The sequence below is a fragment of the Populus nigra genome, chromosome 5 (assembly GCF_951802175.1).
Source record: "Populus nigra chromosome 5, ddPopNigr1.1, whole genome shotgun sequence".
NCBI classification, from domain to species: domain Eukaryota; kingdom Viridiplantae; phylum Streptophyta; class Magnoliopsida; order Malpighiales; family Salicaceae; genus Populus; species Populus nigra.
Window position 1 is genome coordinate 13,038,206 of NC_084856.1, and position 14,112 is coordinate 13,052,317.

At 30.2% G+C, this 14,112-nt stretch overlaps 1 protein-coding gene across 1 annotated transcript; it reads right to left on the reverse strand.

Moving 5' to 3' along the window:
• Window positions 1–7,972: 7,972 nt before the first annotated feature.
• LOC133693803 (uncharacterized) lies at window positions 7,973–9,715 on the reverse strand. Its single transcript, XM_062115123.1, has one exon. It carries the CDS (start codon window positions 9,455–9,457, stop codon window positions 8,258–8,260), a length of 1,200 nt encoding a protein of 399 aa, XP_061971107.1. The 5' UTR covers window positions 9,458–9,715; the 3' UTR covers window positions 7,973–8,257.
• Window positions 9,716–14,112: the final 4,397 nt, after the last annotated feature.

Consider the following 14,112-nt stretch of genomic DNA (forward strand, 5'->3'; position numbering starts at 1 on the left):
GTGAAGACATAAGCCCATGCTCCTTTTGAGATCCATGAAGGAGGGCCCATGCAACATCGTACGTTTACCATTGGTTTCTGTAAAGAAGATGCTCACATGTGCTACAAGTCATATAGTATTAAGGGTTTCCAAGAAGAGGTGGTGGTGGTGGTGTCGGAGGCGGTGGCAGGGGCAGTGACCGTTGGGGGTGCATTAATTGCCTGTGCTTGGGATGCTGTGTGCTTTCTTGCTGTGGCCCGTTCGTATAGTAGTAGTTTTGTCAGGTTTGAATTTAATTATTAGTTGTTAAAAATGGAATTCCCCATGTGGGAATGAAGGAAAAGAATCCGTGAAGAGGATTATCATCCAACCTTATTTCTAAAAAAATTTGAATTTCATTTAGTTTTAAATTATTATTTTTACATTTCTGTATCGTTTATATGTACTATTTTGATATATTTTTAAGTAAAATAATATTTTAAAATATAGTTTTTAACGTAATTACTTCCAATCTTACAAGACTTCGTCAACTTTATATATATATATATATATATATATATATATATATGGATCTGGGGAGCGGCTGGGGGAGGGGAACCAAGGCGAGGAACATGCATGAATAAGACTAGGAATGAAGCAAAGTAAGATGGACCATAATTGTAAGAAGCAACCATTTGAGAGGAACCTGGTTGAAAGTCTTTATAAAACGATGCTAAACTAGCAGTCTTGAGTAGTTTTTAAATCTCTAATTTTAATGTTTCAGGACATAAAAACTAGGGAGTTTTCATTTGGCATCCCCAAACTAAACTAATAAAAGAGTCCAAAAAAAAATATATGGCAAAAAAACCCCAGACTTGTAAATATTAAGGTAAATAAATGATAATATAAATTTGACCAGCCACCATGAAAGCTTGTTCACAGCAAGACTCTAAGTGTGTTTAGTATTATCATAACTTTTGTGATTATAATCTGAAAAAAAAAAAAATCATTTTTAATTGTTGTTGTTTTGATTAAAATACGTGTTTAGTTAAAATTATGGTTGAAGTAATTGTTTAACAAAAAATATATCTAAATTATTTGGTTAAAATAATGGTTGAAATTGATATTGGTAATAAAATGATCTAAAATAACATGTATTAATTTTTTATTTTACAATTACATTAATGTGTGTTTCATTATTAATCCATTATAAAAACAACCATGTGAATTACAATACCAATTTTATTGTCTCATTAAACTTATTGCAATGCCGTTACGAACAAAATTTATATAGGAAGGTCTCTAGTTTTCATGAGGTTATGAACATGAAACCACATTAATTAAAAAAATTCTCTCTAACAAAATTTTTATAATTTACATAGGAATATTTTTATAATTATGTAAATAATTGTTGAGAATTAAAACATATGTATATTTTTATAATTTACAAATACAAAAACTTGTGTCTCGTCAAATTTTTAACTTATGCAAAAACTGCCCAGCATTGAAATTTTGATTAGTTGAAGGAGGGTGAGGTTATTCTAGTCTTGTGGGTAGCAAATTCAACGGTAATAAAATGCAACTCAATGAAAAGTAGAGGAGAAGCGTAACAAAATCATGTGGAAGTAGCTTCTCAAAAACTAAGCTCAAAACTCATTTATTGGTGGGGTCTAAAAATAAAAATTGTGTTTCGTTTGGTAACCAAACCAAACCCGAATAAAATTATGATTAAATAGAAAAGCAAACGCTAATGTATAGCCAAACAAACACTATTATATACATAAAAACACATTTACATAATAAAATAAAAACAATATATTTTTTTATTGCCTATGTAGTAGCGTACTTTATTGTTTCTTGGATAAAATTTTGGAATATAGAAGAAATAATATCTAGATTGTAAGAATTTTTTCAGCATTTTCATTAAATTTAATATAACAGTTCAAACTTAAAAATCATGACCCGACTCTTTACTTAATCCGAGTCTTAAATTAAATTGTATGGAAGTTGTCTTAATGTGAGATTATTGATTGAGTAAGTCCAAAAAAACAAATCAGAGCTAAAAAAGAAAAGGAAACAAGCTCAATTCAACTTAGTCAACCCACCAAATTCGTGATTTAGGTTATAAACTCTATTGAGTTGAATTAATTTTTTTATGTTATTATATGATAAAAAAAATACAAAAACTGATTTGTAATCAACTCAATACTAAATGATAAAATTCAATAAAAACCCAATATTAAAGAATGAGATTGAAAGAAAAAAATATAAAAAAAATGTCAAAGAAATCCAAAGGACCAATAAAAAGAAACCCAAACATGTGAGCCTGTTATAAAATAGCCTTGACGTGTGGGCTTGAGGCATGTCGTGCTCCTAGGCCAGCATTGTTTTTCTTTTTATAATGGTTGTATGTGCTTTTTAAAAAAAATTAATTAAATAAAAGAGAATAGTATTCACATCATTCTCGAACTTGTGACCTTTGACAAATTAGCGTCACAAGTAAATCAATTGAGTTACAGAACAAACATGTTATCAAATGATTAAAATAAAATAGTAACATGTTTAACTATTTATTTAAACAATTGAACTTATCCATGCCATTTATTTGTTTTTTTAATATAAGTTAGCATTGTTTATGATATATAATTAACCATGCATGTAACACCTTATAATTCTACATGTAAACTAGCTTCATTGAGTCTTAAACTCAAGAAATTTTTTTTTTAAATTATGTTGAAATTTCAGCAGGGTGTCCTTTGTATTTTGAACATCTCAAGTATCGACATCAATTCAATCAAAATCAAATACAATCATTATTCTCAAATTCATGCAAATTCATTACCATAATTTCAATCCAATCATCATGGATCACATTTCATTATATTCCACATTCCCTTATTCATTCTTAATAATCTGTAACATTTCTAACTTCTATTGTTTACACAATAACAATGATAATATAATAATAAAACATTATAATAATTAATAACAAACCTTACAACAACTAACATTAAATATGTTTATATGGTATGAAACTAATTATATTGATTCTACACAAAATACTACTACATGCATAATATATATTTAAGACTTTAGTTTTACAAAGTTTCAAGAAACATACACTTTTAAATCATCATAGCTAGTCAATAATTCTAGTTAATTTAACCTGAAAACCTCTTGGATACATAGAAAAATAAAATGTCTATAGTTACAACATAAAAGTTTGATCATACATCCCACTAATCCATAATTATCTAAGTCTAAAAAAATAACAACTAAAGACTACTCCTAATGAGTCTATGAGATACCTGAAATAAAATCAACATTTCTTATGAAGTCTCATAAGTGATAGTTTATTCAAACTTTAAGAAATTCCAAATTTTTTATCTAGATCATATTACAACCATTCCTTATAACAATTTAATAATTCCTCATTTAATTTATTCATATATTCTCAAGCAAATCTTCTAATACTCATGACAAAACAAATCATCTCAACATTTTCATATAAAATCCAACAATCTGGTATCCCATCATGAATATCAATTACTCTAGTAGTCCAACTTGATTACCATTCTATTCGGCATTCTTCTTTGAAAGTCAATAATCTATGAATATCAATTACTCTAGTAGTCCAACTTAATTACCATTCTATTCGGCATTCTTCTTTGAAAGTCAATAATCTAGTATTATTTAAAGAATATCAATCAATCCGATGAACCCATCTTGGTTGTCAATCAATCTGGCCTTCCCATTATGAAGGCAATAATGCAGTTTTTCTTAACAAATATCAATCAATTTGATGAATCCATCTTGATTGTCAATCAATCTGGCTTTTTCATTTGAAAGCCAATAATCTAGTATTCCTTGATGTATACCAATCAATCATTTCGATATATATTTTTTCTATATAAGTAACTCATATCAACTTCTGTATTTCACATACGAACTACCACACAATTAAGAGTAACCAAATAATGACAAAAAAAGATTTCTATAAGTTACCAAGTACCTACTTCAATAATCGAATGTAACATTGCTCTCCCAATTCCAAGTTCCTACTTAAAACTCCTATTCTCTTTCCATCATGTATGCATACATTTTTTTACTATATTAATCAACATCTTCCTCACTTTCCTTTATCCTCAAATACAGGTGCTTGTCAGATAACATGTATTTTAAACTGAATTATAAGAGAATTTTTATGGAGAGATTACATATACTTATGGAAATGCTCACATGATAATTATGTAAGTGATCCTTAGACTTGAAATCACTAAGTTATCTTATATGAGAAGTGTTATGATTTGATCCTGATCACATGTTATCCTAATCAAGGGTAACAAACAAGTAAATATTAGGTATAACATAAACTATATGAAGATATGTAAGTAATCAAGAGACGATTCATCACCCTAGATGAATTAAAAAAATATTTTATATGTTCTCAAATATTATTGATTGTGAAATTCTTAGTCAAAGTGGAATGAAATTTGAAAAAAAAATTCCAAATCTTATTCAAAAATCAATGTTTATAGTGTTGAGAACTAAAATAATTTAACAAAGCAGACATACTCCATGCTATAATATCTAAATCAAAACATTCTTGATAAAACGATAATAATTGCATTGAGAAATTGATCATTGAAAGGTTAAGTTAAATCATTTATACTTTTTTAATATTTAGAGAATCATAATAGGTCGCTAGGCATTGTACATGATCTTAAAATATAAATTAATTAATTATTGAACTGATAATAAATTAAATTATTTAATTCTATTTTATTTAGAATTATAATTTGTATTTGGATCAACTTGTAAGGAAACCTAATGGGTTAGATATATAAAAGCCACTGATCAAAAATTAAAATAGAATGATTAATTAAGTGTGACTTGATTATAAATAATTTTTTGAAATTGAGGACTAAAATGTAATTAATACAGTGGATTACAATTCTAGACTTAGAAAAAATCAAGTAGGGATTTGATTGAGTAAATTTCTAAAATTATCCTAATATAATATATGTGATATTATTTTAAGGGGTAAATTGATATTTTATCATTTATAGAGTTTTTAGGTTTCTTTACAAATAGAATGTTATACCTCTTATTTTCTAAACTAGGTAGAGTACAATACAGAAACATAAAAAACATAAAAAAAAAAGCTAGCACTCTAAGGTATATCAATCTCTTTCTTCTAAAAGGGTTTGAGAGATTTCTTACTGGTGGTTGGTGTAGATTATCATTAGAGGCTGAACATTTGAACAACTTGTAATTTGTGACAATTCAGCGTTGAAGCAATTATTCAAAGTAAAAAAAAACATATGATCTTCAGGTAATTTTTATATAAACTCTAAACAACTATAGATATATCAACCACAATCATTGAAACTCCAAAAAAAAAATTAATTTATCATTAGCTTTGCATATATATGTTTTGGAAAACCCATAAGAAAACCTTAAGTGTCTTGCATGTTCATTTCATTTGGCACATCATTGGAGATAACAGCCACTCTAAGCTTAATAATGGGAGGCCATGGTTTGTCTTTACTATATTTCTTATCAATTCTCAATTTTGGTAGTACCAATAATCATATCATTAGCATCACCTAATGACAATAAACACAAAATCGGTTGAGATTTGGGTCACGAAACGCATATACACAGCATCCCATAGAAACATTTTGGGACTTGGAAGTGCAAGAAGAGATGGCCCTCTCCATTATCATTGGATGCTACACAACTAAGCCACAAGAGTAGTAAGAGAAAGTAGAAAGCATTCCCAATAATTTTGGATGGAAATTTGACCAAGTTAGTAAACCATATTATTAGTATTGAAAAGGCTAGTAGAAAATATGCCATAAATTCACACAACAAAACCGACTTTTGAGCTCAATGATTCGTGATTGCAATGAAATTCACTTTCACCTCAAAAGGGAAGCCATTAAACACAACGCAAATATAACATGAAAGTTAGAAAACCTCTAGTAGGTGAAATGTGGCCCAACTTAGTACAGAAAAAGGGCTTAAAAGTTCAAGCCACTATTCCCATTGCCCGACCTCAAGTTTCAAAATTATATGACCTAGAAATCCAAAACCCTGCCGGAGACCGTACCAGTCTTGACGCTCCTCCACATGTGGACCCGCAACCGCCCTGGATTAGATGCTTCCCCGAGTGTTTACAAATTGATCATTGACAAAAAGAAAACAACACGTTACGGTACCACTCTCATCTCCTTCCCCAAAAGCAAAAAACAAAAAAAAAACAAGGGGGTGTGAAAACTGTGAAAGACCACCTTTGGCTTCCTCCTTAACCATCCCATCTCAGGGACTTCTTGAGGACCCCACACGCATCATGAGGCCCCCACTCTAGATATTTCTTTACTGGCTGCTACCTTCCAAAACAGGCTGCCAATGTCTTTCACATCCCAATTTTCCACCCATAAAAAACACACACACGGACAGTAAAAACAATCCCTGTCGTTTGTGTGCTTTTTAAACGCCTTGTTTTATTTTGTATTTTAAAAAAGTTTAATTTTTTTAAAAAATTAATATTTTTAAATCATTTTATACTAATATCAAAAATAATTTTTAAAAATAAAAAAATAGCATTTCCATATATTTTGAAGTAAAAAATACTTTAAAAAGCAACTGTAACCATACTTGCAAACATCTTCGAAAGCTTATAGTGGGGAGTTTACGTTATAGAAGTTATTTTTTAAAATATATTTTTTTATAAATATATTAAAATAATATATTTTTTTTAATTTTAAAAAAATTATTTTAAATAGTAGCTTGTGAAAAACAACTAAAAACATATAAATAAATTATTATTTTAGAAAAACACTTTTGTAAAATGCAAAAACAATTCCTCTGAAAACCCAATATCTTTATCGCAAATTCCAAGAGAAGCAAAAATAATGCTACCACTAGCATCCAATTTTTCTCTGTCAAAACTCAAAATTTGTATCCTTCTTAAAAGAAGTGGAAACTACTCTAATTTACCCCTCGCGTGGTAGCCTCTGCTGGTTTGTATCAAAATCAAACAAGATTTTTGTATGCCACTCTATACCTTTTTCTCTTTTCTTTTTTTTTTTTTCTTTCCCAAGAAATTCCTAACCTGGAAAAGAAAAATATGAAAGCAAAAGCTAACAGTAAACCACAGACACAGACACAGACAGAACAAAAACAAAAACAAAAACGACATTTTGTGTGGCTAAACGACGCCGGAGTATGACACCTGGGTTTGCCTTGATAATGATAAGTTCTAACTTCTAACAGTAAGTCTTTATAATGCACAAGGCCAGCAGGCAACGGCTAACATTTTCCCATTCGAGGCCTGCTTGTTCCCACTCACACCTCCAACACACACACACACACACACACACACACACACACACACACACACACACACACACACAGAGAGGGATGGGTCCCAGTAACGTCTCTCTTTCTATAAAAAAAAATAAAGAGCACACGTGCACTTGATGCCGATTTAGAGAGTTGAGCCGGTTAAGCTCCATTATATAGCACAAGCTCTTTATTCAATATCCATATTTTTAATACAATCCTCTCTTTTTTTCAAGTTGTTTTTGAAACAAATTGGGATTTTTTAATGTTTTACTTTAAATTACTTTTTATATTTTCATATCATTTTGAATACTGATATTAAAAATAATATTTTTATAAAAAATATATATTATTTTTATATATTTTTAATTAAAAAATACTTTAAAAAATAATCAGCAAAACAGGATCTACACATTATGAGCAACCACAATAAGCATCACTTGTTTTCGGAATCCATTTGAAAAATTAACAAAGCTTGTAGCTTAATTGTTTTTATATTAAAAAAAATGAGATTTTTTTTATTATAAATTATTTTAATGTATTGATATTAAAAATAATTTTTTTAATATATATATTTTAATACATTTTTAAATAAAATTTTTTTTACTCTCACCAAAATAGTTGCATATATTACTTCATAACAACAAAGAAAAGAGAACATAAATTGAACAACAAGAAAACAGCTATATATATATATATATATTCATTTAATTATTTATACAACATGGATGATATAGAAATTTGAACTTCTCCTTTTCTTTTCTCCCTTTCAAGTCTTTCAGTCGCTTCGATTCATAGTACAACTCGTTTCCCCATATACATAAATTTCTCAAGTTTCCCATTTCTATCTGGAAAAAAAAAAAAAAAGAAAACCCAACCCCGAGAAACCCTTGAAAAAAATAAAACATAAAAAACAGACACTCATATATTTGTGATGTCACTTTAATCATCACCGGGAAACCGACTCAGCCAATTTCCCAATTTTCTCAACAAGTTCAGGCGATAATGTTTTCACCGGTTTCCTCTCCTTCTCTGCTCTAAAATCAAACCCCAAAGCATCCGATACTTCCTCGGAGCTCCACCCAGCTTTGCGGAGCGAGTCCGAAAACCGATCCACTTTCAAAAGCAAAGCATCTAGGATTGCTTGATTATCTAAAATTACCATTTCACCCTCAAAGAAACCCGAAGCTGATACTTGAACCATTTCATCGATGTCGGACTCCCTCCACCCGCCTTCTCTCAAAACCGACCCGATTTGCTGTATATAATCCCCCACCCATCTCGGTATTTCGGATCTTGGCATCTCAAAAAACCGTTCCGGCGACGAAGATCCCGACGAAGACGATGCTGAATTCCTCCTTCTCCTGTCCACCACCGCGTCACTCCAAAACTCCACCCATCTGGGTGTCCTCGACCCGTTTACCAGACCCGTATCCAAACTCTTCCGCGAGGGATTATTGGATAAACCAGTAGATTTCTCACTAACAGACTTTTGCTTTTTTATAATAATCGGGTCAGATTTCGAGCTCCGGAAAAGATATTCACGGTCAAAAAAGTCTGATAGGTCCAACCCGCAGCAAAAGATCCGATTTTCATCGACAAAGAAAATCGGGTTACCCGCTAATGATGGTTGACAAGGAATGTAACAATGGTTAAAAATGGGAATCAAAAGAGGGGCTCTTTTAAGCGAATTTCTAGCGATCCGTAAGGCTTTTTCCGGGTCGGAAGGTCTCGGGCCCCAAGATTTCGACCATAAAGTGTTTCGTGCAATTTGGAAGCATATAGCGGCGATAGGAAGGTCTAGAGAGGCGCGTAGGTGGAGGCGTGCACCTGCAGAACGCCAGTCGGGGAATCCTGCGCCGACAGGGAGGCCAGCAGAGAGGACGGCGTGGAGGTCAGGTGGGAAAGCGAAGCCGAACTCAGCTTCGGATCGAGCGAATTCAGAATCGGTAAGACCGGGCTGGACTTGGATACCAGAATTGCGCAAATGGGTTATTACTTTATCAGCTAATGAAGAGAAAGAAAGGAGGCTGTTGCGAGCAGGGAGTGTTGTTGTAGTTGATGGGGCAGCGGCTCGAGCAGAGAGACGGCGTAAACCGGCAATATGGGCCGGGTTAAGGCCGGTCATTCTCCGGTCCACGTCTACCATTGTTGTATAGTTTGGGATAAAGAGTAGAAATGGGTTGGTTTTGATAAAGAAAAGAGGGGAAAGGGAAAGGAGGTTGGTGTTTTGTTTGGAATTCTTTTTATATATTGTTAATGGGATCGGAGTCGAGAGATGCTGAAAGGACTAGGGAGTGATTGAGTGAGTGTATTTTATTCGTATGTGAAGGGGAAATGGAGAAAAAGTGAAGGAACTTCCGGTAGATGGCGCGGTGGGAGTGGGGGAGAGAGAGAGAGAGGGAAGGAGGAGCTTCGTTGTATAAAGAAAGGTCGGCTATTTATAGCTGTTAAAGTGTGCTGCCTGCTTGTTTCCGATTTTGGCGTGGGTTTTTTTTTAAATTTCCGCTTATTTTGTTTTTAGCATATTCTTAAAAATATATTGAAGAGATAATAAATAATTAAAAAAATTAACAGGATAGCACAGTTTTACCTATCGTAATTAAAAATGCAACTATTATAATTTTTTATATTTAGAATAATGATATTTAATATAAAAAAATATTAAATGAACAAGAGAAGAAAAAAGAAAAAAAACCTATAGAAATCTAAAATAAAATAAAAGGAAATAAGTAAATAAAAATTAAAATAATTTTAAATATGTGATTATAATTAGTAAAAAAAAGTAACATGAAAAAATGTTGGTGTAAACCTTGATTAAAAATTGATAACATTATTGTAAAATAATAATAAATCTATAAATAAATTAAATGATGAAAAAATAAAAAAATATATTTTAAAATAAAAAAATGATCTCCGGAATTTAATGGAATAACTTATTAGATCCATGCAATAATGACACAAAAATTCAAACTTTGATGTAAAATCACCTACCAACTAGTTTTACACTATCAAACATAATTTACAATCCAAACTTCAGATCAAACTTAGATTTTACAAGGAGTCTCCTAACATTTGTTTTATCTTATATTAAAAATTTAAGGCAATCAAAGTTCAGAAAAACCATACAAGAGTGTCAAAATTCTGACAAAAAATAATATATGGGCTTATTAATGACATTTATGTAAATAAGTTGGATAAGTTGGAAATTTCAGCTTCTTCTTTTCCTTTAAACTATTGACAAGAGCTGGAAAATAAGGGAGGAAGAAAAAAAATTGAGCTTCCACCATTAAAAATCCTTGAGAGAAACCAATAATTAGGGTAAGATAGATAAAGGAATAAGTGTTTAAACACACCTAACAAATAAAATTTAAGAGAAGAATTAAGTGAGAGAAAGAGAATAGAAAGAGAAAGCTCACGACATAAGAAGAAGAAAAGGAAGGGCAAAAAAATTTGATTGGTTAACATTTAAAGTTCATAAAATTATTGGGTAAAAAGCTATAAACTCGTTTGTACAAGTTAAGTGGAGATTAACAAATTTTAGGCAACATTCTTCAATTTTAAATAAGGGTTCTTAGATGATAAATTGGGGGGAATGTGAAATTGTGATAGTGTGATGTTATTGGGATGAAATATGATGTAAATAATTCTAAATAATGGCCAACCACACTAAAAGGAAAATGGGAAAGGGTGAGAACTTCCAATGACTTGGACTAAGAACTTTAAGGGAGTTTTGGTTGATTGATCGGAGATTTGCATGAATTGAATGTGTTAGCATGTAAAGGGAGGAAATAATATACGGGAATGATTTAGAACTTGTTAGTAGGAATTGAGAAATTGTTAGTATACTTTCAAGAAGGGCTTAAGAATAAAATAGATTTAAATTGAATAAATGATGAGGGATGATTACTTAAACGTAAGAGATTGAAATGTTGGTTGATCATAAAAATGAAGAGACAAGAAAAATATTGAAAGATTTATAAGTTAATGGCAAGTAGAAGGGGTTTGCTGGAGTTCATTGGCAAGCATGAGGGCTTGCCGGAGGTAAGAAAAAATCATAAGGGTTTAGCTAGAATTATGATCATCCGTAGGGGGTGTCCTGGAAATTTTGATATTTATGTGAGATGCCTCAGATTAAATTAGACCAAATAACGAGGATTGATTTTGGATAGAACTAAATGGAGTAGCAAATTATTAATGCAATATCTTCTACAACTTAGAAAATGATTATGTATAATAACATCGTATCATATATATTTTGGGATTATATAGAACTAAATTTGAATTTTGTGGCATGTAATGAAAATAATTTTATTTTGAGATACATGTAAGTATAAATTAAGTATTTATTTGTTAGTTATGTTTATAAGTCTAAATTGTAAATATACATTATTCTAAATTGTTTGAATGGTAACAAGCTAGTTGTATGGCCTTAGGAAAGAAGAAATATTTAGTGATTCAGATAGAGAAAACTCTACTGAAATTCTTAAAGATCTCGTAAATATTAGATTAAGAGAAATTGATTTCGAAGGGTTACTAGGTATGGAATGTAAGTCTGAAGGACAATTGAAAAATAATTGTTGGTTTTTTACCTGTAATGGATAAACTAGTTATTAAATTACCAAATATTCAGGATAAAATTTGGGGATGTTGCACTAGAGACGCACTAAAACTCCGATTATAACACCACCGGTATCATCCAAAAGATCTCGACAAGATGAATCCAACGACACCAAGAAAGGTTACCAATAGTGACTCGAGTGGGTTATATTTTCCACCAAAGACAAGTGAGCCACTCTCCACCTTTAAGTGACAAGTGTGGTCAACTCATGTCATCATTGGTGAGCTTCCCTGGTGTCATTGAATTTGTCTCATTGAGATTTTTTTTATGGTATCAATTTTATAGTAATTAGAGTTTTAGCGTGTCTCCAAGATATTTTTCTGTTTTTTTTCTTTTTCTCTCTCCTTTCTCCTCTCAGTGCCCATTTAATATTTTTAATTGGATTTTGCTTTTCTAAATAGTAACAAGTAGAAAGTCGCATATAATATTTTTTTTCATTGGATTTTGCTATTCTAAATAGTGACAAGTTATAAAAGTCGCGTTTCTAAATTGTGACATGTACATACTATACTATTTCACTAATTATGCTTTAAACTGTGCTATTTTTTCAATATTTTTAATTAACTGTGCTATTTTTTAAAAACAAATATTTAATTAAAATTTATAGCCTGCTTGTTTCTGATATTGGTTTACTCGTGGGTTTTTTCTTTAGATTTCCTTGATAATAGGACAAGAAGTATTTCTTATAATCTAATTTATATTTGTAAAAACAAAAGATAGATAAACTACTTATGTTAATGTTGTGATTTATTGTGAGTACTTAGTTTAGTTATTTTTTTTGTCAAATAATCATTCTCTTTTTATTCTCTCTCTTTTTTTTATCAGTGTAAGATGGATTTGGAAGTATATAATAGAAACCTACTTCTCATTAATAAAAATTAAAAATTAGAATGATTGAGTACAATAATAGAAAATATGTATAAAATGATGGAGACTTTAATTTTCTTTATTGAAAGAAGTTATAGATGCACGACCAACTGTTATGTTATGTCTATTTTTACATTAAGTAATGATAATTTTTATTATGAAAAAAACATGACATGCTATTTTCATTAATCTTTATTAATGGTTAGTAATTGAATTTTGTTTCTGTATTATAATTTTAGATTTGCTTTTCAAAAGTTTTAAGGAAAAAAAAAAAGAAAGAAGTTTCTCATACCATTTCTTGAACATGATCAAAGAAGGTTACAATCTTCGTATGTAAAAGTTATGAAAATTTGATAAGAATGTAATTAACCAACAAGTCCGTAATTCTTTTCAACTTGTATAATTTATAATTATATGTAGCTGCAAAATTTTGAGCTATTATTAGATAATAAAGGGTTCATAAAATATGAAATATACCTTTTCTTTTATAGAAAAAAAAAAGAAGAAAACAATGTAATTCGTAAAAAAAAGTTTTTAAATACATGTATAGTTTTATTGATAAGCTTTGTTGGTATCATTTATAGTTTCAATTGAAAAAACTAATTTATAAGAAAGTGAAAATAAATTTGAAAATACATTCATAGATAAAACAAGAAAAAAAAAAGAAGTTTCAGAGCCAAAAGAAATCAGACAGGACTATTATGGTTGAGTTAAATGAAAAAAGGAGTTCAATAGTGCATTTAGGCTAGATATGAACTTTTTGGCATCAAAAAATTATTGTGCTATATTACCAGAGAACAAAGTTTTTCCATGTAGACTATAGTCAAAGGTAAAAATAAAAGAGATAAAAGCTCCTCAAAGTGAAAAGTGACAAAGTGTTGTAATTGGGAGGTGATTATGTTGGGATGCCATATTATCATTTTTAAGGAGAATTTAGTTTAGGAGAAGTTGATGATACTAATAAAATTAGAGTAATTGATTAAATCTTATCTTAAACTCTCTACTTCTTTGAAAAAATTCCTTTGGTCTAATCAATTCAATTGACAATCCTTTTTATCCTTTTTTTTTGTTATATATAAACATACACACACACACTAGCATTATTATTTAACATTGTTTAACTTTATTTCTCTGCTTTTGCTTCTAGTATGAACATTATATAACCCATAAGAAATCATGTATCTATTGACAACCAAGATAAAACTAAGCATATAATTATAATGGCACCTTGTTGTATGCTAATGCTAACTTCATTTTATTTTTCATTTGTTTAGGTCATGTTTGACATTACGGTCCAAATATGCTTTTGAAAAATT

Excerpts from the sequence above, each read along its gene's own strand:
- LOC133693803 (XM_062115123.1), bottom strand. The coding sequence starts at position 9,457 with ATGGTAGACGTGGACCGGAGAATGACCGGCCTTAACCCGGCCCATATT.